A 26,881-nucleotide genomic window follows, 5' to 3' on the forward strand; every position below is an offset into this window, starting at 1 on the left:
AGTGACATGAGGGAAGGCTGAAAATAGTGTGGCCTAGTGGTGAAGACTTTTTGTGCCAATCACATTCTTCTCTTTTGCACAAAATAAACAGTCTGGCTTCGTAATTTTTTTATCTTTCAGAAGATTTAATCAACTTTGATCTAGAAATTTCTCTCTTTAAAATTCTTTTTCATGTTTAACTTTGCACCAATATAGAAGGTGATATCAGGTGAATGTAAATGTGTTAAAATGCTTTCACCTCTATTCCTTATCTTCCTAGCTTTTATATATTCTCAGTTTTGTTACTCCTTTGAAACAGAGCAAGTTCAGTTTTCTATAAGCAAATTTTAATTCCTATATATGATGAATCAGAATCCCCTCCTGCATTCTTTTGCTGTAGCAAAAAAAAGCAGGTGTTTATTTTATGCTTCAAAAATAAATTTTAGAAGCAGTATCACAGCCATCTGAATGCTTTGCATGCATTTTCTGAGTTATATTATCCCTTTGAAATAGATTTGACAGGTTGAATTGCCTTTAACTTACATATTTGACTTTGGGCAAGTTACTGAATCTCAGTTATTTCATATCTAAATAAAAGTAAAACACAAAGTTATTGTGAGGTTTAAATGAAACGTCTCTAAAGAAGTAAAATGCCAAGTACAGCACTGAGCATTTGTGAGGTGCTAAATAAGAGGTAGCATTTACATATGGTGAAATTAGCACAAGAAAGAATAATTTTCCCAAGGTTGATCATAGCACTGTCCTGACACTGCCAAAGACCATCAGTTTCACCATCCTTTGAGCTGCCTAGATTCATGTTATAGGCCTGCATATAGCCACTGATTATTTGTCAAAGCTTGGCAGTCAGAAGAGGATCCAAGAGAGAGTATTCATTTGCTAGAATGCTAGGAGATGGATTCTTGTCCTTGCTACCAATCATTTAGTACAAGGCTAAAGAAAAAAGTACTTGATTGTTTCTAGTTCTCCTTCTATTAAAAGAATGAATAGTGAAAGAAGATGATTTTTATTTCTCTAATAGATAAGCTTCCTATTCCCAGGTAAGTTGGATACTTTTAGAAGGTTTATGGCCCACACTGATGACACCTGACAGTGAGCTGAGATGGCTTGTTTTTTAGGTACATATCCAGTGTCTGACTCAGCTCTTCAGATACAAATGGTAACAAACAAACAAGAATTTTCCATCCCTCCCAACCCTGGCAACTACTTACTCCTTTTTTTACTGTCTCCATAGTTTTGCCTTTTCCAGAATGTTATATAGTTGGAATCATACAGTATGTAGACTTTTCAGATTGGCTTCTTTCACTTAGTAATATGCATTTAAACTTCTTCCATGTCTGTTCATGGCTTGATACCTAATTTCTTTTTCGCACTGAATAATTTTTTATTTTCTGGATGTACCAACGTTTCTTTATTCCAGTAGCTACTGAAGGACACATTGGTTGCTTCTAAGTATTGGTGTATTATCCTGTTCTCATGCTGCTAATAAAGACATACCCAAGACTGGGTAATTTATAAAGGGAAAAAAAAAATTCTTACACAGTTTTAACATTTTAATATTAAAATGAAATGCCATAATTTTTTTAATCCTAACAACTTTGGCAGATCAGTCAAGGAACAAAGAAACCTACTTTGTTTCGTTTCCCTCTTATTTCAATATAATATCAAGAATTATCTTTCCTAAGAATACTTACAATTTGGGCTCTTTAAGAGGAGAATGGGTAAACAAAATAAATTAGTGAGAGATAATGTGAGTTGATGGAGACCTTTTTTAAACTTTGAGTCATCCTATCATGAAACCTAATCCTTTTCAGCTCATTTTTTATTTGGTTACTGACCATGTGTCAGGAATAATTATGGGGAAAATGCATGCATGCGCCAGAAGAATCTTCAGTACCATCGCAGAAACACTTCCCATCATGAAAGTCTTAGAGGAAGGGCTTAATACTGGGCATTTCAGCATAACTGTTTGGATCAAAAGAAAATGTAAAGCACAAGTGATATAGATTGTCTCTTAATGTAGAATTATCCTGACAGTCATTCTCCAACAAGTATTTCTTGAATATCTACTATGTACCAAGTGTACTCTGCTAGGCTTGGGATATACACAAGTAAACCAAAGAGATCTCCTACCTTTATGAAGGTTTGGTCTGGGAAGGGAGCCAGCATTAAATCAATATCATGCAAATAACAATTATAAATTATGATTGGTCCTCTGAAGGAAAGAGGAGAGGGTTGTGTTAGAATCTAATTTGATAGTGGGGTAAATGATCGTGTTTAGAAGGATGTAAGCTGCTACCTAAAGGATCAATGGGTGGAAGCCAGGAAGAATGGGAGATAGAGGTCTTAAAAACATTCCTAGCAAAATCAATTCATAAAAGGGGAAACATTAATTTTGTATATATACATTGAGATTTGAGACTAAGACTTTTTTTTTTTTTTTTTCTTTTTGAGACAAAGTCTCTCTCTGTTGTCCGGGCTGGAGTACAGTGGCACAATCACAGCTCACTGCAGCCTTGAACTCCTCCTGGGCTCAAGCGATTCTCCTGCCTTGGTCTCCCAAAATGCTGGGATTACAGGCGTGAGCCACTAGCCCAACCTAGACTTCTTAATATATTCATTTAATTTATAAGAAAGATATAAATTGTATAGATTTGATCTAGCTTTTGTAGCAAGAATGCAGCAGGGTATAGAAGTATAACCGGTTTGACTAGTGCAAAACAACTTGGCCAGTCCTTTGTCAGACCTATTACTCTATGTGTGACACTGCTCTAGTCATCCCAGCAAGTGACAGCTGCCAGATCCATTTGCAGAGGTCAGGTGGCCAACTCCAGCCATGTAAAGACATCTTTCATGTTTAATTGGTAAATTGTATAAATAGAGCTAATTATTAAAGATGATAGACACATTGACAATATGTATGCCCAGTATACACAGTTGATGCAAAGTCACTTATACTTTGTGTATCTTATTTATTTAAAGATTAAGCAAGTAGAAGTTAACTTATGCAATTGTTTTAAATTGACAAGTAGTGTTTAGTTTTTAAAACAGCATAAATAGTAATGACATTATTGCTAATCTTGTAAAAGCATTAGAATGTGTTCTTAAAATCATGTTTTTCTTATATTTTAAAATCTGCATGTCTGTATTCCTAATAGGCCAAAATAATTTTTTATTCATTAATGTACATTAAAATTATAAGAATATTTTCCCTATATTCTATTAAGACATAAATTCTGGCCAGGCATGGTGGCTCACACCTGTAGTCCCAGCACTTCGGGAGGCTGAGGCGGGCAGATCACAAGGTCAGGAGATCCAGACCATCCTGGCTAACACGGTGAAACCCCATCTCTACTAAAAAACACAAAAAATTAGCTGGGCATGGCGGTGGGCACCTGTAGTCCCAGCTACTCGGGAGGCTGAGGCAGGAGAATGGCGTAAACCCGGGAGGCGGAGCTTGCAGTGAGCCGAGATCTTGCCACTGCACTCCAGCCTGGGCAATGGAACAAGACTCTGTCTCAAAAAAAGAAATAAAAGATATAAATTCTTATGAGACAGACTTAAAAGATAATTCATATATATTCTGTGTCTGCCACGTGTAACATTAATTGTATTTTTTCTTCAGGTGAGTGATTCTTTCTTTGAGGTTGAAGCCCTCATGGAAAAGATGAGGCAGTTACAGGAATGTCGAGATGAAGAAGAGGCAAGTCAGGAAGAGATGGCTTCACGTTTTGAAATAGAAAAAAGAGAGAGCATGTTTGTCTTCTCTTCAGGTAAGAACAACCGTTACATAGTCAATATAATTATTGCAAACTCAACTTTTTATTTAGGGAATTTAAATGACTTTTAAAGCATCAATCTAAATATGTCCTTCCTTTTAGAGAGGCTATTGCATAGATATTCCTATTTACAAATAATTTTTAAAGCTATCAACTAAGAAAAGGCCATAAGTGAAAACAGCCTAGACTAAGAGGGAGGACATTTAATTTGGATTCTGGTACTAAAATTACTTCTAATAACCTTTGTGAACTTGGCTAAGTCACTTAACATATGAGTGCCGTCTTTTTTCTCATTTTTTTTTTTTTTAAGAAACAGCATCTTGCTTTGTTGCCCAGCTGGAGTGCAGTGGCGTGACTGTAGCTCCTAGGCTCAAGCGATCATCCTGCCTCAGCTTCCTGAGTAGCTAGGACTACAAACATATGCCACCACGCCTAGTTAATTTTTAAATTTTTTTTGTAGAGATGGAAGTCTTGCTATATTGCCCATGCTTCTCTTCTTTAACATGAGGAAATAGTCCCAAGACTGCTTCCAGCATTAAAATTCTGTGATTTTTTGGGGGCATGGTAGTTTGTACCTGTGGTACCAGCCACTCAAGAAGCTGAGGTGGGAGGATCGCCTTGAAGCCAGTCATTCCAGACTAGTTTGGGCAACCTAGCAAGACTCTCGTCTCTAAAAAAACAAACAACAACAACAAAAAGTATCATTTGTGAAAAGGAGATATTTATTAAATAACCAACAACCACCTAAATCCTCTATGTTTAACCTTTATCTATATGCAGGCTACAGGAGATAATATATAAACCAGGTAATTTAAAGGAGAAACAGCTTATAAAATGTCTCCAGATGTATTTTGACAATAATAGAGTGGGAGAAAGAGCACCAAGCTTCTTAATAGCAAAGAAACAATCAAATTTGTTTAAATGGAGGTTGGACGTTAGCTTGTTTTTCTTCCAGGAAAAATTTTTGTTTCCATGCCTAAAGATGTAGAGTTGTCATCTAATGCTACACTTACATGAAACTATAATCTCATCAACTTCTAAACATGATGATAGTTCAGAAAGTCTTAGGCACAGTGCAGGCAGCACTGTAAAAATGTTAACTCATGGGATTTCTTTCTTTGATCATGTTACATATTATATGTCATTAATATTCAACAAAAATAAATGCTAAATTTTGAAGCATAGCTGATTTTTATAGTTATCTTAAAAATTATCCAAAAGTATGTTCATACTTTGAATAAGTAGAACCTAATACATATAAATTGGAATGGGAGGAGAGAGAGAGGGTCTATGAAAGAGGCAATAAAAGGCATAGAGAATTCGACTATGAGTTTTCATTTTATAACAGAGAATCTCCTTTATTCTATTTACTAGCAAGTAAACTACTTTGTATAATTGTAAGACTATTTTGGTTGATATTGGTTACTCAGTAACAGAGAAAAGGTTATGCCATTTTTACTTGCTTTGGCTAAAGTCAATTTTAACTAGCATCCCATTTTTAAAAACCTTTCAATGGCCTTTTTCCCCAGATGATGATGAAGTTACACCAGCAAGAGATGTATCTCGTCATTTTGAGGATACTAGTTATGGCTATAAAGATTTCTCTAGACATGGGATGCATGTTCCAACATTTCGTGTCCAGGTAAAATTGCAACTTGTATGCACATGATTGACTAGAAACATCTCAGTCTGACTTAAAATACAAAAGACCCACTTAGATTTAAGAACTATGCTAAGTGCTTTCCAGGCAGTATCTCTTCTTGTTTCAGAATAAAAGCTGAAAGACTGTTTCTAATCCATCCATGGAATCATACTGTAGTTTCAATGTATGTGTATCTTAAAATTTTTATTGTGTAAGTATTTAATTCAGATGAGTTGATACTCCCAGCATTCCCAAATATTGTTAGGGGCCAGTGTTAAATAATAACTATTTTACCAGAATTACGAAAATATTTGAGAACCATAAGATTTTGTTTCTTTGCTCAAGAAACTAAGGGGCCTCATACTGGCTCCCACCTGTAATCCCAGCACCTTGGGAGGCTGAGGCAGGTGGATCGCCTGAGCCGAGGCATTCCAAGACCAGCCTGGCCAACAAGGGGAAACCTTGTCTCCACACAAAAATAAAATAAAATAAAATTAGCCAGGTGTGGTGGTGTGTACCTGTGGTCCCATCTACTTAGGAGGCTGAGGTGGGAAGATCACTTGATCCTGGAAGGTTGAGGCTGCGGTGAGCCCTGATGGAGCCACTGCACTCCAGCCTGGGTGACAGAGTGGGATCCTGTCTCAAAAAATAAAAATAAACTAAGGGACAAAATTTAGGCACAAGGAAGAGTTACAGAATAATTATACAATAGATTAGAAATTGAAGACATCGTGTGGACTGGAAATTTTATGGAGAGACATTAGGATTTGAAGAATTTGGATAGTAAAAAGGGTATTGTAAGTAGAAGAGAATAGACAATAATTAAGCTTAGGTTGAGGGATAGAGTGAAGGAAGGAATTACAAAGAGATTGGCTGGCTGCTGAGAGCTTCAAGCTAAAGATTCCTACTTCTAATTAGTGGTGTATGTTTAAAATTGGTTAGGTGTGCCTTAAATGTGAAAGCAGTTTACAGTAGATTATGCAGGGTTTGTAGGCTTTGACCAGAGTGATGGCATAATATCAAAGAGGTGTTTTTAGAAAAGCAACAAAGAAGTAGGGGCTTATTAAGTCTTGTTTCAGGTGGAAAGAAAGGAGGCAAGGAAATTTAATATAGGAAAACTAATTAGGAGACTCAGTTAATAGGGCTAAAAGGCAGAAGTGGGGGTAGGAGAAGGAATGGGTGCTGGATGTGTTGAATTAAAAATTCACAAAATTTGGCCAGATCTGGTGGCTGCCACGTGTAATCCCAGCATTTTGAGAGACCAAGATGGGAAAATCACTGAGGCCAAGCATTCAAGACTAGCATGGGCAGCCAAACAAGACCCTCTCTCTACAAATAATTTTAAACAGTATCCAAGCAAGGTGGCCTGTGCCTGTAGTTCCAGTTACTCAGGAGGCTGAGGCAGGGAGGATCGTTTGATCCCAGGAATTGGAGGCTGCAGTGAGCTGTGATCACACCATTGCACTCCAGCCTGGGCAACAGAGTGAGACCTTGTCTCTTAAAACACACTTACTCATTATTTGAATGCCATTTTGAATGGCTGCAGCAATGGAAAAGGAGAGGGGACTCCCAAGATGGTCACATCTGGGGGCTGAGTGGAGAGAGTGTGAAAGAGAGAAAGGCCGATGTGTAAAGGGAGGAGACTACTAGGTTTTTTTTTAGATGAGACTATTAGTTTTTAAACTCACTGAGTTATAACACACAACCTTTTGCATGTTACAGTATGGAAACTGAAAAAAGATTGGAGTGCAAGAAGCTGAGAGTTAGGGATGAAAGCCAGTTGGATTGTCAGCCAAATGATAATCATTTTTACCATACTACAGAGCTGTAGATAAAGAACTGTACTTGACCACATTTTAATTATTCACATTTGTTCTATTCCCTGTATTTAGGACTATTGCTGGGAAGATCATGGTTATTCTTTGGTAAATCGCCTTTATCCAGATGTGGGACAGTTGATTGATGAAAAATTTCACATTGCCTACAATCTTACTTATAATACAATGGCAATGCACAAAGATGTTGATACCTCAATGCTTAGGCGGGCAATTTGGAACTATATTCACTGCATGTTTGGAATAAGGTTAGTCTTTCTGTATTTATAAAAAGATGTTTTCCTCTGGGCCAAATTTTCAAGTGCTTGGAGTGCATGTGCACATGGACACACACATAATCAAAACCCATCCCCTCCCCTATAACTTATTTTTATGCTATTTATGCTTCAAAGAACCAGTTTATTGCAACTTAGTTTTTTCTCCTCTTTCCTAGCTAGGCAGGAGGGAGAGTTAGGGACTTTGACAAGAGTTGAATGACAGCTGCCTCCAGGAAAGGGAGGACAAGCAAGCTGGTCCTAGAACAAAGTTTGTCACTGAACACCTTTAGTATCTTTTCTCTTCATATCATCTGTCTCCTGATACATTTATGTTTCTACCTCCTTGGAAATTAGTACCCTTATATTGCCCCTCTGGCTGTTCTTAGGCTCCCTCTGAGGATTACTTGCTCTCATAATGCCTAATAAAAATGCAAAACTTTCATGTCCTTGCTGTTAGGTTTTTATTATGTTATAATGAAAATGCAGTCATTGTATACCACCTTCTCACACATGCACACAAACTCCGAGCTACAGTGCTTACTAGTTAACTATTTTCACTGTAAAATCAGGCTTTCTATTCATTTTATTAGAGACTCTGGTCAAAACCTACAAACCCTAGTTAATCTACTCTAAACTGATCTGGCATTTGAGGTACATCTGACCAACTTTAAACTAATTTCCCACTAATCAGTAGCCAGACTATTGACTTTAGCCTCCTGAATGGTTGTAGAACCAGCTTTGCAAGACCTTTCTCCTCTTTCCCCTGAAAACTCAATAGGAGACTTCAGTACCTATGTCATCAGGAATCCATTACCCAGTGCAGCAAAGCAGACAACTAGTACATGCAGAGCCATCTTGGCTTAAAGCAGGATAGGCTCTCCTAAGTATAGACCATCCTTCTGCCCACAGCCCCTGCCTTTTTTCTCATTTGACCCCAGAAACTCCTAGAAACATGAGTAAGGTAATTCTAATTATTTTTATTTACACAAGTGAATTTCTCTATATGTATATATAGAGAATGTACTAGTACCAATAACAAACATAATTATTTTAATTTTGATAATACTCAAAATCTGTTCTCAGAATTTGTTCAGCCAGGCACAGTGGGTCACGCCCATAATCCCAGTACTTTGGGAAGCCAAGGCGGGCGGATCACTTGAGGTCAGGAGTTTTAGACTAGCCTGGCCAATATGGTGATACCCTGTCTCTACTAAAAATACAAAAATTAGCTGGGCATGGTGGCACACACCTGTAATCCTAGCTTCTCAGGAGGCTGAGGTGAGAGAATCACTTGAACCCAGGAAGCGGAAGTTGCAGTAAGCCAAGATAGCACCACTGCACTCCAGTCTGGGTGACAGGGCAAGACTCCGTCTCAATAATAGTTTGTTCCTCAGTGTGGTTGCATATTCATGATTGCAAATGTACACTACTGCTTGGTACCCAGTGCTACGTTAATATTGTCAGCTTTCAGGAATGATTTACTTGGGTAGTAGAAAATGTTCTGTTACTCTCCCTAAGTACTCTTGTTTCTTATCCCTTATACTCACTCATCCACCTGCAGTTGTAAAGCTCTATCATTTTTGGGGACAGCTGCCTACACAAAGAGGGAAAAAATACAGCATTAATTATTGATGTGTATACTTTTGTAACATGAAAACAGGTTATACACTGAAAATATCATAATTCTCCTTATGTCTTTCAACAGATACGATGATTATGACTACGGTGAAATTAACCAGCTATTGGATCGTAGCTTTAAAGTTTATATCAAAACTGTTGTTTGTACTCCTGAAAAGGTTACCAAAAGAATGTATGAAAGCTTCTGGAGGCAATTCAAGCACTCTGAGAAGGTATGTGCCTATTGTGGCTTGTTTACTCTGTAACTTAGCAATGATTCGTAGTCTCCTTCACCTAACCTAATTGGTCTGAAACCCTTTCCATCACCCCTCCCAACCCAAAGAAAAACATTCCAGGACAGCTGTCTCAGGTACCCCTTCAGAAGGGAACCTCATTATGGTGATAGAGTAAAAGAATAAAGATAGGGAGCACAGGTGGGCTGGCCCATCTTCAGAAGTGCTGGCATGGCTGTCAGCATGTAGAAGAAAGACTGTTTTATAAAAGCTGTGTATATGTAGAAGTGTCTGTTCTCTTTGAAACATCTTTATAGAAATTACTGAATAATGATTTGGCAGGGGAAGTTGTTATTCTGATAAAAGTGTCTAGATTTTCTGACATGTAACAAACCTCCAAGAAATATGGTAAAATATAAATGAAAGCTCAAACCATCTATCCAAAAATAATGTTAGGGCGGGCATGGTGGCTCACACCTGTAATCCCAGCACTTTGGGAGGCCAAGGCAGGCAGATCACTTCAGGTCAGGAGTCCAAGACCAGCCTGTCCAACATGGTGATACTAAAAATACCAAAAAATTAGTTGGGCATGGTGGCATGCACCTGTAGTCCCAGCTACTTGGGAGGTTGAGGCATGAGAACTGCTTGAACCCAGGAGGTGGAGGTTGCAGTGAGCCAAGATCGTGCCACTGCTCTCGAGCCTGGGAAAGAGTGAAACTGTGTATCAGGAAAAAAAAGACAGCTGTTTTGAGAAATTGATAATCTGTTCAACAAACCCAAGGATAAGTTATTCTGTACTACATAGGAAGTGTAGGACGTGTACTTATTTTATGTGTTCATTAGATTCACTGAAAAACTGATTGTGAATGTTTGTAACCCTTCCTTATGTGATGTTGTATTTTATATTCAGGTTCATGTTAATCTGCTTCTTATAGAAGCTAGGATGCAAGCAGAACTCCTTTATGCTCTGAGAGCCATTACCCGCTATATGACCTGATGCCTTTCCTTCATTAAAGATGATTCTGGAATGATCAGCAGATATAGTCTACAAGGGGAAGGTACTAAACCCCAGGACCAATGGTAGACAAAATAATTCAGAAATCCATTGTGCCATGATTCCTTTAGTTTCTGCTATTTTTCTGTGGAAAACCCACTGCTGGCACAAGCAGTGACTGTTTGGCAGCTTCAAGTTTAGAGCTGTGAAGACAGGCTGCCATTCAAGTGTTTTGCTTTTTGACAGTACAAGATGCTGTGTAACTGTTTTAATACAGCAAATAGTAACTCTCCAAATCCTGTTGCTTTTATGTTAAATAAGATAACAAGAATTGGAGCATGCAAAGATGGGACTTGGATAATGACTTAAGCTTTATATATAAAGAATTTTAGAAGATCTTGGTGCTGCTATTCCTGCTGGAGGAATGAATAGATGGCTGTTTCAGTTAAGCTATTAGTAATAAAAGTGAACATTGCTACTATCTGAGCCTACATACATAACTTGTGTGATTTCAAATTGCATTATGTGTTAATTTTCTTGCATCTAAAAAAGCATAGAATTCCTACTCACACAGCTCAGCAACAACCATTTTGATGGTAACAGTTAATTTCTCTCATTAGTTTTTTAAATTCAGGGTTCTGGATATTAAATTATAATGGCATTCTTAAAGATTTTCTTCAAAAAGCAATCCTAAATGAAAGTGTGTAAATTACAAGAAGCTGGCGATCTTTTGATATGCTGTTTCACAGGATCCTGACACTGGAGGGCAGCTGTCTTGTGCAGTAGTTGTGTTTCCAGCATCGAAGTTGTGGGATATGTTGCTGTAGACTGCTGCGCAGTCCTGGGTGCATTCTGTGTCTCTGCCTCTGCCTGCCTCCTGGTCCCCCCTTTAAAGGTTGTGCAGCTCCTTAAATAATAAAGCTGGAAAACATTTTTAGTCAGGTTATCACATTTGATTTACAAAAACGCTAACTTTGTTTGAAATGCAAACAGGTTTGAAAATATGTATTAAGTACTTTGTATTCTGGAAGCGTGAATTGCTTTTGAAGTCTGTCAGTATTACTGGTATTTTTCAATAAAGAAGAATTTTTCTCCAATTTTATGTGCTGTCTCAATCTCTTAAAAAGTCATGACTTCACTATTAGTAATAATTTTGAGTTTCTACCTACTTTCATAAGCCAATTAAATAATGCTGTAATCAGATGAGACTGCTTTTAAATGGCAAAACACTTGAAGCCATTTTGAAAGATAGATACAAAGAAGAGTGGACTTTCTTTAGAATCTTATGTAAGACCATTTTTATTTATCTTGGAAATGACTGGTATGCCCCTATGCCTGCTCTCTTTTGAACTGTTTTAGAGTTCCAATAGAATGTTAAGAATTACTAGAAAGAAGGATTCATTAGGGAGAGACTGCAGAACAAAAAATGACACTTTATCAGACAAGTAGAAATAGCTCTAAGTTTAACTGAAGCGGTTGTGATAACTCTGTTACTCCTCAAAACATTTATTGAGCTCAATCTAGTGCCTGCCTCCAAATGTATGGGGTAGTGTGGAAGTGAGGGTTGGGAGCAATCAATTTTGAATAGAGGTGGTACCTGTCGTCAAGGATATTTACTCTTGTGAGAAGACAAGACTATAACCTTAGCTAAAAATAGAGTATTATCTTCAATATGTTTTATATTTAAAGAAACTTATAAGTACATTACTCATCGAATATGCATCACGCCTTTGTCCTCTTCTGCCTGCTGTGGAGTTCTCTCACTATAGCAATACAATTGAACCCAAGAAGATAGTTAAAATTTTACTTATCCCATTTCTGTTCTTTGTTCCTCCTCTTGAAAATACAAAATTTCTAGTAGAGATTCTAATCAGCAGTAGAATGATCACAAAACAAGATCAACTAGAATGCATTTAGTCCACTGGAACTTATAATCACTTAGAAATTGAAATCAAACTTTCAATGAGTTAAAAAATATGTTACCTAAAGTAATAAGAGTGCATGTGATACAAAGTTAATGTTTCAATGCCTCCCATTTAACAGGTGCTTCCTGTTTGAGTGTTTTCTCAAAAGTAAACACACAGGATTTCTAATGTTACTATATAATCTTTGAAACCAGTAGTTTTCAAAATAATTAGGGAAGGTACATTACACTGGGGATATCAAAACCTTCCCCAACCAGAGGAAAATTTTTTTCTAAAATAATATGAGAAGATTTCTGGTTGAGGTTCCCAGGATTCAAGAGTTAAAATATGAGTTTTTTTGGCCATATTTGGGAAAATTTTTATTAAGCCAAACTTAATCATCTCGAAGAATGAGGTTGATTTTGATACAGACCACCGGGAGATAAGTAGGTAAGTAAAACTTGTTGGATAAGCATTTTTTTATCAATATACTCTGAAATTTTATTAGCATATTCATATATGTGAATATCATATACGAATCAGAAATTTTATTAGCATATTTGTATATGTGAATATCATATACGAATCATACTAGTTTTTTTTGCTAATGCTAGTAGATGGGAGTAATGTCAGCAAGATGATGGACTTGGGAATTCCATGTCCTTATTCTCCCAGAGACACTAAGTTAACAATATATGGGCCAGAATATCTTTGTGAGAACTCTAGAAACCAACTGGGAAACTGCAGCACTAAGGCAAATGCAAAGCCAGGAAAAGGCTGCACCTAAAGGCTAGGAAAGTTGGGGATTTTGCTCACCCTAGCTCTTCCCTAGCAGAGGATAGTGTGATCAAGAGGAAGCATAAATTCAGCAAAGTTGCAGGATACAAAATCAGCACACAAAAATCAGTTGTATTTCTATACAGTAGCAATGAATGATCCAAAAAAATTAAACAATTCCATTTACAATAGCATCAAAAAGAATAAAATAGGAATAAACCAAGGAGATATGCGATGGTGTGAATGTTTGTGTCTCCCCCCACATTTGTATGTTGATGTATGTTGTATGTTGAAATGTAATCCTCAATGTGGTGGTATTAAGAAGTAGGCCTTTGGGAGGTGATAAGGTCAAGAGGGCTCTGCCCTCATGAATGGGATTAGTGCCCTTTAATAGAGGTCTGGGAAGCTCCCCTTCCACCATGTGAGGACAGAGCTAGAGTATGCCATCTGTGAGGAAGAAGACACTAGGCACCAAATCCTTGATATTGGACTTTCCAGCCTCCAAAACTGGTGAGCAATAAATTTCTGTTACCTATGAATTACCCAGTCTAAGGTATTTTGTTACAGCAGCCTGAACAGACTAAGACAAAAGACTTACACATGGAAAACTGTAAGGCAGCAGTTCCCAACCTTTTTGGCACCAGGGACTGGTTTCATGGAAGACAGTTTTTCCATGGACCCAGGGTGGACAGTGCAGTGGGGGATGGTTTCAGGATAAAACTGTTCCACCTCAGATCATCAGGTATTAGATTCTTATAAGGAGTGTACAACCCACATCCCTCACATGCACAGTTCACAATAGGGTCCAGCTCCTATGAAAATCCAATGCTGCAGCTGATCAGACAGGAGGCAGAGCTCAGGCAGTAATGCTTGCTTGCCCACAACTCACCTCCTGCTGTGCAGTCAGTTCCTAACAGGCCACAGACCAATACTGGTCCATGGGTTGGGGACCCCTGCTGTAAAGCATTACTAAGAAATTAAAGACACAAATAAATGGAAAGACATCTCATGGTCACCCAGAGTGACCTGTAGATTCAATGCAATCTCTATCAAAATCCCAATGGCATTTTTCACAGAAGTAGAGAATTCCATGCTAAAAATCATCTAGAATCTTCAGCAGACCCTGAATAGCCAAAACAATCTTGAAAAAGAACAAAGTTGGAGGTCTCACACTCCCTGATGTCAAAACATATTGCAAAGCAACAGTAATCAAAATAATGTGGAACTGGCACAAAGTCAAACATACAGGCCAATGGAATAAGGTCCAGAAATAAAGTCTCACATATATGGCCAAATGATCTTTAGCAAAGGTACCAAGACCACTCAGTAGGGACAGGACAGTCTCTTTAACAAATGATGCTAGGAAAACTGGATACGCACATGCAAAACAATGAAGTTGGACCCTTATGTATTAAAAAACTCAAAGACTTAAATGTAAGACTGACAACTGTAAAACTAGATGAAAACACAGGGGGAAAGTTTCACAATATTGGATTTGGCAATGAATTCTTAGATATGACACAAAGTATGGGCAGCAAAAGAAAAAAATGGAATTACATCAGACTTAAAAATATTTGTTCATCAAAGGACAATCAACAGAGTGAAAAGGCAACCTATGGGATAGAAAATATTTACAAATTATATATTCGATAAGAGGTTAATAACCAGAATATATGAAGAATTTCTACAACTCAAAAAATCAAATAACTAAAAAATGGGGCTGGGAGTGGTGGCTCATGCCTGTAATCCCAGCAGTTTGGGAGGCCGAGGCAGGCAGATCATGAGGTCAGAAGATCGAGACCATCCTGGCCAACATAGTGAAACCCCTGTCTCTACACAAAAATTAGCTGAGTGTGGTGGTGTGCACCTGTAACCCACTGGGATTAGTCAGGAGGCTGAGGCAGGAGAATGGCTTGAACCTGAGAAGCGGAGATTGCAGTGAGCTGAGATTGCGCAACTGCACTCCATGCACTTCAGCCTGGTGACAGAGCGAGATTTCATCTCAAAAAAAAAAAAAAAAGGCCAAACACTTGAATAGACATTTCTCCAAAGATGATATACAAATGACCAACAAACAAAAATTATGAAAAGGTGCTCAGCATGACTAATTATAAGAAATGTAAATCAATATTACAAAGACACATTACCTCACACCCATCAGGATGGCTACTATTTTTAAAAATCCCAAAATAAGTGTTGGTGAGGATGTGGGGAAATCGGAATGCTTACGTGGTATTGGTAAGAATGTAAAATGATAATCACCACTTAAACACGATGTAGGTTCCTCAAAAAATTAAAAATAGAATTCCCATATGACACAGCAATTCCACTTGCTGTGGACTGAATATTTGTGTTCCCCCAAAATTCACAGGTTGAAGCCCTATGGTCTTCAGGAAGTGATTCGGTCAGGAAGGTGGAGCCCGCATGAGTGGCAGTAAACCCTTATAAGGAGAGACAGATGAGAGATGATCTCTCTCGCCACCATATGAAGATAGAGCAAAAAGGCAGCCCTCTGCAAACCAGGAAGAGGGCCTTGACCACAAAGTGAACTGGCCAGCACCTTGACTTTGGACTTCCTAGTCTTAAGAACTGTGAGGAATGAACTTTTGTTAAGTCACCCAAACTATATTTTTTGTTATGTCAACTTGAATGAAGACATCACTTCTGAGTATATACACAAAAGAACTGAAAACAAGATCTTAAAGAGATTTGCACACCTATATTCATGGCAACATTATTCACAATAGCCATGACATGGAGGCAACCCAAATGTTCACTGACAGATGAATGGATAAACAAAATGTGGTATATACATAGAATGGAATATTATTCAGTCTTGGAAAGAAAGCAGCAGGGCACAGGTGGCTCACACCTATAATCCCAGCACTTTGGGAGGCTGAGGCAGGTGGATCACTTGAGGCCCAGAGTTCAAGACCAGCCCTGGCCAACATGGTGAAAACCCATCTCCACTAAAAATACAAAAATTAACCAGGCATGGTGGTGCATGCCTGTAATCCCAGCTACTTAGAAGGCTGAGCAGGAGAATCAGTTGAACCTGGGAAGTGGAGGTTGCAGTGAGCCAAGATCATGTTATTGAACTCCAGCCTGGGTAACAGAGACTGTTCTGAGACTCTGTCTCAGGGAAGAAAAAAAAAAAAAAAAGGAAGGAAATCCTATCACAGGCAACAACATGGATGAATCTTGATAATACTATGCTAAGCGAAATAAACCAGTCACATACATACACAAATATTGTATGGCTCCACTTATATGAGATATCAAGTAGTCAAAGTCATAGAAACCGAAAGTATTAACAGAATGATGGTTGCCAGGAGCTGGTGGGGGTGAAAATGGGGAGTTGTTTGGTGCATACAGCTTTAGTTTACAAGATGAAAGAATTCTAGAGATCTGTTGCAGAACAATGTGAATATACTTAAACTACTGAACTGTACACTTGAAATAGTTAAAATGGTAGATTTTACGTGTTTTTTTAACCACAGGTTTTGTTTAAGTAGATGGTTCCAAATGGTCCAGCTTGTATGTGGGTCTAAGGGGAGCAGTTAAGTATGGAAGAGAATAGGTATAATGGGATCCCACCATGAGTTACTATATTAGTCGTAAATATGAAGGGGGCCGTTTAGGGAGGGGAGAGTTTGATTTTTCTTTTCCCTAAAAGTAGAATAAATAGCTTGCTATGAATGAAATACATTACATCTGTGAATGTTTTAGATAAATTAGCCCCTGTGACTTAAACTGATTTCATCTATTGGAGTGAATCTACCAGCATATACTTACCTTATGGACTACAATAAAGTGAGTGTCCCTAGAGGATTTTGCTGAGCCACATTAGGTATGAAGCCCAGACTAGAACCATTCTTTGAAAGTCTATTTGTTCCTAGAAATGTAGGTTCTTTTTTTTTTTTTGAAAGAGTGTCTTGTGCTGTTGCCCAGGTATAGTGCAGTGGCACAATCTTAGCTCACTGTAACCTCCACATCCCAGGTTCAAGAGATTTTCATGAAACAAAGCCACTGGGAAGTTTGAACTGGGCAGAGCCCACCGCAGCTCAGCAAGGCTGCTGTGGCCAGACTGCCTCTCTAGATTCCTCCTCTCTGGGCAGGGCATCTCTGAAAAAAAGGCAGCAGTCCCAGTCAGGGACTTATAGATAAAACCCCCATCTCCCTGGGACAGAGCACCTGGGGAAAGGGGCGGCTGTGGGTGCAGCTTCGGCAGACTTAAACCTCCCTGCCTGCTGGCTCGAAGAGAGCAGCGGATCTCCCAGCACAGCGTTCCAGCTCTGATAAGGGATGGACTGCCTCCTCAGGTGGGTCCCTGACCCCCCGTGTATCCTGACTGGGAGACACCTCCCAGTAGGAGCCGACAGACACTTCATACAGGAGAGCTCTGGCTGGCATCTGGCAGGTGCCCCTCTGGGACAAAGCTTCCAGAAGAAGGAATAGGCAGCAATCTTTGCTGTTCTGCAGCCTCTGCTGGTGATACCCAGGCAAACAGGGTCTGGATGGACCTCCAGCAAACTCCAGCAGCACTGCAGCAGAGGGGCCTGATTGTTAGAAAGAAAGCTAACAAATAGGAAGGAATAGTATCAACATCAACAAAAAGGATGCCCACTCAGAGACCCCACCTGAATGTCACCAACATCAACAACCAAAGGTAGATAAATCCACAAAGATGGGGAGAAACCAGCACAAAAAGATTGAAATTCCAAAAACAAGAATGCCTCTTCTCCTCCAAAAGATCACAACTCCTTGCCAGCAAGGAACAAAACTGGACAGAGAATGAGTTTGACTAATTGACAGAAGTAGACTTCAGAAGGTGGGTAATAACATACTCTTCCAAGCTAAAGCGGCATGTTCTAATCCAATGCAAGGAAGCTAAGAACCTTGAAAAAAGGTTAGACGAATTGCTAACTAGAATAACCAGTTTATAGAAGAACATAAATGACCTGACGGAGCTGAAAAACACAGCACAAGAACTTCATGAAGCATATACAAGTATCAATAGCCAAATCTATCAAGCAGAAGAAAAGATACCAGTGATTGAGGATCAACTCAATGAAATAAAGCAAGAAAACAAGAATAGAGAAAAAAGAATGAAAAGAAATGAACAAAGCCTGCAAGAAGTATGGGACCAGGTGAAAAGACGAAATCTACGTCGATTGGTGTACCTGAAAGTGACGGGGAGAATGGAACCAAGCTGGAAAATACTCTTCAGGATATTGCTCAGGAGAACTTCCCCAATCTAGCAAGACAGGCCAACATTCAAATTCAGGAAATACAGAGAACACCACAAAGATACTCCTTGAGAAGAGCAACCCAAGACACATAATTGTCAGATTCACCAAGGTTGAAATGAAGGAAAAAATGTTAAGGGCAGCCAGAGAGAAAGGTCGGGTTATCCAAAAAGGGAAGCCCATCAGACTAACAGTGGATCTCTTGACAGAAACCCTACAAGCCAGAAGAGAGTGGGGACCAATATTCAACATTCTTAAAGAATTTTCAACCCAGAATTTCATATCCAGCCCAACTTAGCTTCGTAAGTGAATGAGAAATAAAATCCTTTACAGACAAACAAATGCCGAGAGATTTTGTCACCACCAGGCCCGCCTTACAAGAGCTCCTGAAGGAAGCACTAAACATGGAAAGGAACAACCAGTACCAGCCACTGCAAAAACATAGCAAATTGTAAAGACCATTGATGCTATGAAGAAACTGCAACAGGCAAAATAATCAGCTAGCATCATAATGACAGGATCAAATTCACATATAACAATACTAACCTTAAATGTAAACAGGCTAAATGTCCCAATTAAAAGACACAGACTGGCAAATTGGATAAAGAGTCAAGATCCATTGGTGTGCTGTATTCAGGAGACCCATCTCACGTGCAAAGACACACACAGGCTCAAAATAAAGGGATGGAAGAATATTTACCAATCAAATGGAAAGCAAAAAAATAAAAAAGCAGGGACTGCAATCCTATCCTCTGATAAAACAGACTTTAAACCAATACAGGTCAAAAGAGACAAAGAAGGGCATTACATAATGGTAAAGGGATCAATGCAACAAGAAGAGCTAACTGTCCTAAATATATATGCACCAATACAGGAGCACCCAGATTCATAAAGCAAGTTCTCAGAGACCTACAAAGAGACTTAGACTCCCACACAATAATAGTTGGAGACTTTAACACCCCACTGTCAATATTAGAAAGATCAATGAGACAGAAACTTAACAAGGATATCCACCAGGACTTGAACTTAGCTCTGGACCAAGTGGACCTAATAGACATCTACAGAACTCTCCACCCCAAATCAACAGAATATACATTCTTCTCAGCACCACATCGCATTTATTCCAAAACTGACCACATAATTGGAAGTAAAACACTCCTCAGCAGATGCAAAAGAACAGAAATCACAACAAACAGTCTCTCAGACCACAGTGAAATCAAATTAGAACCCAAGATTAAGAAACTCACTCAAAACTGCACAACTATATGGAAACTGAACAACCTGCTCCTGAATGACTACTGGGTACATAATGAAATGAAGGCAGAAATAAAGATGTTCTTTGAAACCAATGAGAACAAAGACACAACATACCAGAATCTCTGGGACATATTTAAAGCAGTGTATAGAGGAAAATTTATAGCACTAAAAGTCCACAAGAGAAAACAGGAAGATCTAAATTCAACACCCTAACATCACAATTAAAATAACTAGAGAAGCAAGAGCAAACAAATTCAAAAGCTAGCGGAAGACAAGAAATAACTAAGATCAGAGCAGAACTGAAAGTGATAGAGACACAAAAAACCCTTCAAAAGATCAATGAATCCAGGACCTGGCTTTTTGAAAAGATCAAGAAAATAGACCACTAGCGAGACTAATGAAGAAAAATTAGAAGAATCAAGTAGACACAATAAAAAATGGATAAAGGGGATATCACCACCGATCCTACAGAAATACAGACTACCATCAGAAAATACTATAAACACCTCTATGCATATAAACTAGAAAATCCAGAAGAAATGGATAAATTCCTGGACACATACACCCTCCCAAATCTAAACCAGGAAAAAGTCGAATCCCAGAATAGACCAATAACAAGTTCTGAAATTAAGGCAGCAATGAATAACCTACCAACTAAAAAAAGCCCAGGACAAGACGGATTCATAGCTGAATTCTACCAGAGGTACAAAGAGGAGCTGGTACCACTCCTTCTGAAACTATTCCAAACAATAGAAAAAGAGGGAATCCCCCCCTAACTCATTTTATGAGGCCAGCATCATCCTGATACCAAAACCTAGCAGAGATACAATGAAAAAAGAAAATTTCAGGCCAACATCCCTGATGAAAATCAATGGGAAAATCCTCAATAAAATACTGGCAAGCCAAATCCAGCAGCACATCAAAAAGCTTATCCACCATGATCGAGTTGGCTTCACCTCTGGGATGCAAGGCTGATTCAACAAACATAAATCAATAAACATAATTCATCACATAAACAGAACCACAGACAAAAAACACATGATTATCTTAATAGATGAAGAAAAGGCCTTCAACAAAATTCAACAGCCCTTCATGCTAAAAACTCTCAATAAACTAGGTATTGATGGAATGTATCTCAAAATAATAAGAGCTATTTATGACAAACCCACAGCCAATATCATACTGAATGGGCAAAAGCTGGAAGCATTCCCTTTGAAAACCGACACAAGACAAGGATGCCCTCTCTCACCACTCATATTCAACATAGTGTGGGAAGTTCTGGCCAGGGCAGTCAGGCAAGAGAAATAAATAAATAAAGCATATTCAGTTAGGAAAAGAGGAAGTTAAATTGTCTCTGTTTGCAGATGACATGACTGTATATTTAGAAAACCCCATTGTCTCAGCCCAAAATCTTCTTAAGCTGATGAGCAATTTCAGCAAAGTCTCAAAATACAAAATCAATGTGCAAAAATCACAAACATTCTTATAAACCAGTAACAGACAAACAGTCAAATCGTGAGTGAACTCCCATTCACAATTGCTACAAAGGGAACAAAATACCTAGGAATACAACTTACAAGGGATGTGAAGGACCTCTTCAAGGAGAACTACAAACCACTGCTCAAGGAAGTAAGAGAGGACACAAATGAACAAACATTCCATGCTCATGGATAGGAAGAATCAATACTGTGAAAATGGCCATACTGCCCAAAGTATTTTATAGATTCAATGCTATCCCCATCAAGCTACCACTGACTTTCTTTACAGAATTGGAGAAAACTACTTTAAATTTCATATGGAACGAAAAAAGAGCCCACATAGCCAAGTCAATCCTAAGCAAAAAGAACAAAGCTGGAGGCATCACGCTACCTAACTTCAAACTATACTACAAGGTAACAAAAAACAGTAACAAAAAACAGCATGGTACTGGTACCAAAACAGACATATAAACCAATGGAACAGAACAGAGCCCTCAGAAATAACACTACACATCTACAACCATCTGATCTTTGACAAACCTGACAAAAACAAGCAACCGGGAAAGGATTCCCCATTTAATAAATGGTGTTGGGAAAACTGGCTAGCCATATGTAGAAAGCTGAAACTGGATCCCTTCCTTACACTTTATACAAAAATTAACTGAAGATGGATTAAAGACTTAAATGTAAGACCTAAAACCATAAAAACACTAGAGGAAAACCTAGGCAATACCATTCAGGACACTGGCATGGGCAAAGACTTCATGTCTAAGACACCAAAGGCAATGGCAACAAAAGCCAAAATTGACAAATGGGATCTAGTTAAAGAGCTTCAGCACAGCAAAAGAAACTATCATCAGAGTGAACAGGCAAGCTACAGAATGGGAGGAAATTTTTGCAATCTATCCATCTGACAAAGGGCTAATATCCAGAATCTACAAGGAACTTAAACAAATTTATAAGAAAAAAACAAACAACCCCATCAAAAAGTGGGCAAAGGATGTAAACAGACACTTCTCAAAAGAAGATATTTATGCAGCCAACAAACATGAGAAAAAGCTCATCATCACTGGTCATTAGAGAAATGCAAATCAAAACCACAATGAGATACCATCTCACACCAGATAGAATGGCAATCATTAAAAAGTAAGGAAACAACAGATGCTGGAGAGGATGTGGAGAAATCAGAATGCTTTTACACTGTTGGTGGGAGTATAAATTAGTTCAACCATTGGGAAGACAGTGTGGCAATTCCTCAAGGGCCTAGAAACAGAAATATCATTTAACCCAGCAATCCCATTACTGGGTATATGCCCAAAGGATTATAAATCATTCTACTATAAAGACACATGCACATGTATGTTTACTGCAGCACTGTTCACAATAGCAAAGACTTGGAATCAACCCAAATGCCCATCAATGATAGACTGGATAAAGAAAATGTGGCACATACACACCATGGAATACTATGCAGCCATAAAAAGGGATGAGTTCATCTCCTTTGCAGGGACATGGATGAATGTGGAACCCATCATTCTCAACAAATTAACACAGGAACAGAAAACCAATGTTCTCACTCATAAGTGGGAGCTGAACAATAAGATCACATGGACACAGGGAGGGGAACATCACACACTGGGGCCCATCAGGGGGTGGGGGGCTAGGGGAGGGGTAGCATTAGAAGAAATACCTAATGTAGATGATGGGTTATGGGTGCAACAAACCACTATGGCACATGTATACTCATGTAACAAACCTGCACATTCTGCACATGTACCCCGGAATTTAAAGTATAATAATAAAAAAAAAAAAAAAGAGAGAGAGAGAGAGATTATCATGCCTCAGCCTCCCAAGTAGCTGAGATTACAGGTATGTGCCATCATGCCCAGCTAATTTTTGTATTTTTAGTAGAGATGGGGTTTCACCATGTTGACTGGACTGGTCTCGAACTCACAACCTCAGGTGATATGCCTGCCTCGGCCTCCCAGAGTGTTGGGATTACAAGTGTAAACCACCATGCCCAGCTGGTTTATTCTAACAGGTTTCAAGAACCCATTCAGTCTGGGACGCCTGCTCTCATCTCATGAGTTTTGGTGTTTTGTAGGGTGAGAAATGAGCTGTTAATAAAATCCTTTCTCCAAGCAGAGTAGTAAATTTACTTTTTGTTGTTGTTGAGATGAGGTCTCACTTTGTTGCCCAGGCTGGTCTTGAAATCCTAGCCTCATGGGATCCTCCCCTCTCAGCCTTCCAAAGTGCTGAATTACAGGTGTGAGTCAGCAAATTTATTTTTATTTCCAACTCATCTTCATTTGGCTAGTATAGGATAACAATAGTAATCTCAATCTTTTGTTTTTTAATCATTTATTCAAAGGCCGAACTCATCCTACAAAGAATGGCAAACTAAGAAAGTGCTTGGTGTTTTCAACACCCACTCCACATCATACACTGGACTGGGCCATTTGCCCATTTAATGGTTTGTTCCAAATTACACTACAGTAAAATAGATATGATTCCCATTTTACAGTTGAAGCTCAAAAAATTAAGTTACTTGCTCCAAAGGTAGCAGGGGAGAGCGTGGATTCAGATGCAGGTCTACCATTCACCTAAGCCTGCATTCTTTCTAATACATTACGTCACCTGTCAAACACGGAGAGTTACAATTAGAAGGACTGTCTTAGTCCAGTCATTTTATTTCAAATGAAAAGATAACTCTCATTTTAATCTATTTTATTTATTTAATAAACAAATGGCCCAAAGCAGTTTTCTTTAAGTTTTTCTGCTTACTCCTTCTCTTAATATGAGGACCAAAAAGGTACTGGTACCAAATGAGAACCCTTATTATTTGACGTAGTAAGAATTAGTATAGATCCTATGTTGTAACATGTTCCACTCATGTTGACTACCCTTCTTTCTATATAATCTAACAGCCTTCATTGCACAGTTCATTTAACTTATGAACACTTTAATTCCAAAATTGCTAAATCAAGATTTTAAGACTAGAACTAAATTGTTTAATAGAGAATAGAAGAAAAAGTCATTTACTTAAAAATGCATATATTTTCATCTTACATTTCTCATAACAGGAAATATAACATGTATATACGTTTTTCCATAATACCTAACAAGAAGAAATGCTTATTTTTAAAAAATACTTCGGCTACTCACTAAAACCAGCTCTTGAAAAACTTTCCATGTTTGTTAATCCTGAAAAAAATGTTCACATTTGTTACCAGTTCTTAAGAATGAGGGAGACGTGACTTCCTGTTTCTACTGTTCACCTGCATCACGTTAGAAAGAGGGAATGGGCAGGGGTTCTAGGAAGGTGTGATGTCTCTGAATTCGGTTGAGAAGCTGCTGTGCCACAGGTTTGAATTCTGTTTCCCAGTGGAGTTTGTGATAGTTTTTTAGGTCTGGATCAAAACTGCCATCCAGTGCTAGTTCTTCATCTGTATTAGAAAAATTTAAATTACAGCATTATTTAGAAATGTAATCCTATTGAATATCATTTAATTTTGATGATATGAGTTAAACTCACCCTGGGACACCCTTTAATACCAACGTAACACAAGATAGGATTTCAGAGAAGTTCTTTACTCTCTTCTGTTCTTTATGAATACATCATTTTATTTTATTTTATTTGGAGAGGCAGGGTCTCCATGTATTGCCCAGGCTGGTCTCCAACTCCTGACCTCAAGCAATCCTCCCACTTTGACCTCCCCACGTGCCAAAGTGCTGGGATTACAGGTGTGACCTACCTCTCCAAGCCCATTACTTTACAATTAGTATATTTTGGTATCTTAATTTAAATGGGCAATATTTTTTTCAAAAAAAATCTGGCCAGGTGTGGTGGCTCATGCCTGTAATGCCAACACATTGGGAGCCTGAGGTAGGAGAATTGCTTGAGTCCAAGAGTTCAAGATTAGCCTGAGCAACACAGTGACAGCTCAGAAAAAATAAAAAATAAAAAAAAATCAGAAGATTATCTGGGCATGGGGGCATGTGCCTGTGGTCCTAGCTACTCAAGAGGCTGAGGTCAGGAGGATCGCTCGAGCACGGGAGATTGAGGCTGCAGTGGGGCATGACTGTGCCACTGCCCTCCAGCCTAAGCGACACAGCAAGACCCTGTCTCAAAAAATAAAAAATCTGAGATTGAACTGAACCTTTATTTCAACTAATTCCTTAGTTTTTTATATGTAAGTTTGTATCTAAAAGTTCGATCACAATTTCTCAGAATTACTTCCTTATGTGTACATAGAAAAGTTAATTACTTCAAAGGTTAGATACAAAAGGAATCAGGAAATCTTTTAGGAAAGTAGTTCAGTTAAATTTGACACTTGAAACTTTACTGAAACTCAGAACTTTGCTGGCTTCACAGCAGCAGGGAAGCAGTCCTTTGAAAAGACAACCTTCCAACCCCCTACTCTCTCCAAAACTGAAAACTAGGAGGCCTTGGGAATCCTAAGGAATATTAGAATCCCAGGTGAACCCATGGATAATGCAGAAAAGAACTTGTAAGAATAAAATGCAAAAGTACAACTTCGATTTCTAATCCAAGGGCATCCTGAATTCTGGGAACACCATATATTCAATCCAAGTAGGAAGATAAATGGCCACTGAGGTTTCCGTGCTCATTGCCACAGCAATTTTATGTGTTGATGTTGAGCCTCACACCCTGTGTGACAGACTTCAGAAAAGTACACTGACCTGCCAGTCAGATTAGCTCTGCCACTTCCTACATCTGTGACACGAGGCCAACTTCTTAAATGGTAACCACTAAATCCTAAAACAACCACAGATGTTGTTACTTACATTGCCAACATTTTATTTATTTTTATTTTTATTTTTGCGGGGGGAGATGGAGTCGCGCTGTGTCACCCAGGCTAGAGTGCAGTGGTGCAATCTCGGCTCACTGTAACATCTGAATCCCAGGTTCAAGCAATTCTTCTGCCTCAGCCTCTTGAGCAGCTAGGATTGCAGGCATGTGCCACCACACCCGGCTAATTTTTGTCTTTTTAGTAGAGACAGAGTTTTACCATGTTGGCCCAGCTGGTCTCCAACTCCTGACCTCAAGTGATCTGCCTGCCTTGGCCTCCCAAAGTGCTGGGATTACAGGCTTGAGCCACTGCGCCCAGCTGCCAACACTTTTTTATAGGGCCAATTAAAATCCTATTATAAAATGCTTCATGACTCTGTTGATATCAGATTTTCTATACTGAATATTTGTGTACATTCACTGTGTCCTTTGGCACTAGGGGTGTTAGTGTCACCACCCAAAATAAGATAAGGGAGTCTGGAATCCCAGTTTGTACCTTCCTCTCATCACAACCAAGTGGTCAACTATGCAGTTCTAAGATAAACTCTAAGCAGACACAAACACTTCGGCAAGGAGCTCCATAGAGACCCTGTAAGCAAACCTAGATCTCCCCACCCATGAGACAACTGGGCCCCGAGGGGAGGAGAATGCAGGCAGTGTTTGGTGCCTTCAAAGCTCTTCCTGTTTGGCTACTTCCGGACAAAAAGAGTCAGGTAGTCCCAGTGATTTCAGATTTCATTTCGTTTTTTGAGACAGAGTCTACTCGGGAGTGCAATGGCGTGATCTCGGCTCATTGCAACCTCCATGTCCCAGATTCAAGTGATCCTTGTTTCTCAGCCTCCCAAGTAGCTGGGACTACAAGCATGTGCCACCAAGCGAGGCTAATTTTTTGTGTTTTTAGTAGAGATGGGGTTTTGCCATGTTGCCCAGGCTGGTCTCGAACTTCTGACCTCAGGTGATCCACCCACCTTGGCCTCCCAAAGTGCTGGGATTACAGGTGTGAGCCACCGCACCCAGCCAGTGATTTCAGATTTCTAGACCATCTTCCT

The 26,881-nt window shown here is 38.9% G+C and overlaps 3 protein-coding genes across 25 annotated transcripts in view; 2 read left to right on the forward strand and 1 right to left on the reverse strand.

Moving 5' to 3' along the window:
- SESN1 (sestrin 1) overlaps window positions 1-11,451 on the forward strand; it is a 107,296-nt gene extending 95,845 nt beyond the window's left edge. For all 4 annotated transcript variants that reach the window (XM_050789139.1, XM_050789138.1, XM_050789141.1 and 1 more), the window contains 5 exons: window positions 3,623-3,770; window positions 5,306-5,418; window positions 7,311-7,501; window positions 9,216-9,360; window positions 10,271-11,451. In XM_050789139.1, the coding sequence (XP_050645096.1) occupies window positions 3,623-3,770; window positions 5,306-5,418; window positions 7,311-7,501; window positions 9,216-9,360; window positions 10,271-10,357 (684 nt within the window). In that variant the 3' untranslated portion in view covers window positions 10,358-11,451. The remainder of the gene's footprint in view (window positions 1-3,622; window positions 3,771-5,305; window positions 5,419-7,310; window positions 7,502-9,215; window positions 9,361-10,270) is intronic.
- SNX3 (sorting nexin 3) overlaps window positions 1-26,881 on the forward strand; it is a 1,122,685-nt gene that overhangs the window by 341,821 nt on the left and 753,983 nt on the right. The gene's annotated exons all lie outside the window — the stretch shown is intronic.
- The window catches only part of ARMC2 (armadillo repeat containing 2), a 219,665-nt gene continuing 216,622 nt past the window's right edge, over window positions 23,839-26,881 (reverse strand). For all 9 annotated transcript variants that reach the window (XM_050789125.1, XM_050789130.1, XM_050789127.1 and 6 more), the window contains one exon: window positions 23,839-24,465. In XM_050789125.1, coding sequence (XP_050645082.1) covers window positions 24,308-24,465 — 158 coding nt within the window. In that variant the 3' untranslated portion in view covers window positions 23,839-24,307. The remainder of the gene's footprint in view (window positions 24,466-26,881) is intronic.

Source organism: Macaca thibetana, chromosome 4 (assembly GCF_024542745.1).
Source record: "Macaca thibetana thibetana isolate TM-01 chromosome 4, ASM2454274v1, whole genome shotgun sequence".
NCBI classification, from domain to species: Eukaryota; Metazoa; Chordata; class Mammalia; order Primates; family Cercopithecidae; genus Macaca; species Macaca thibetana.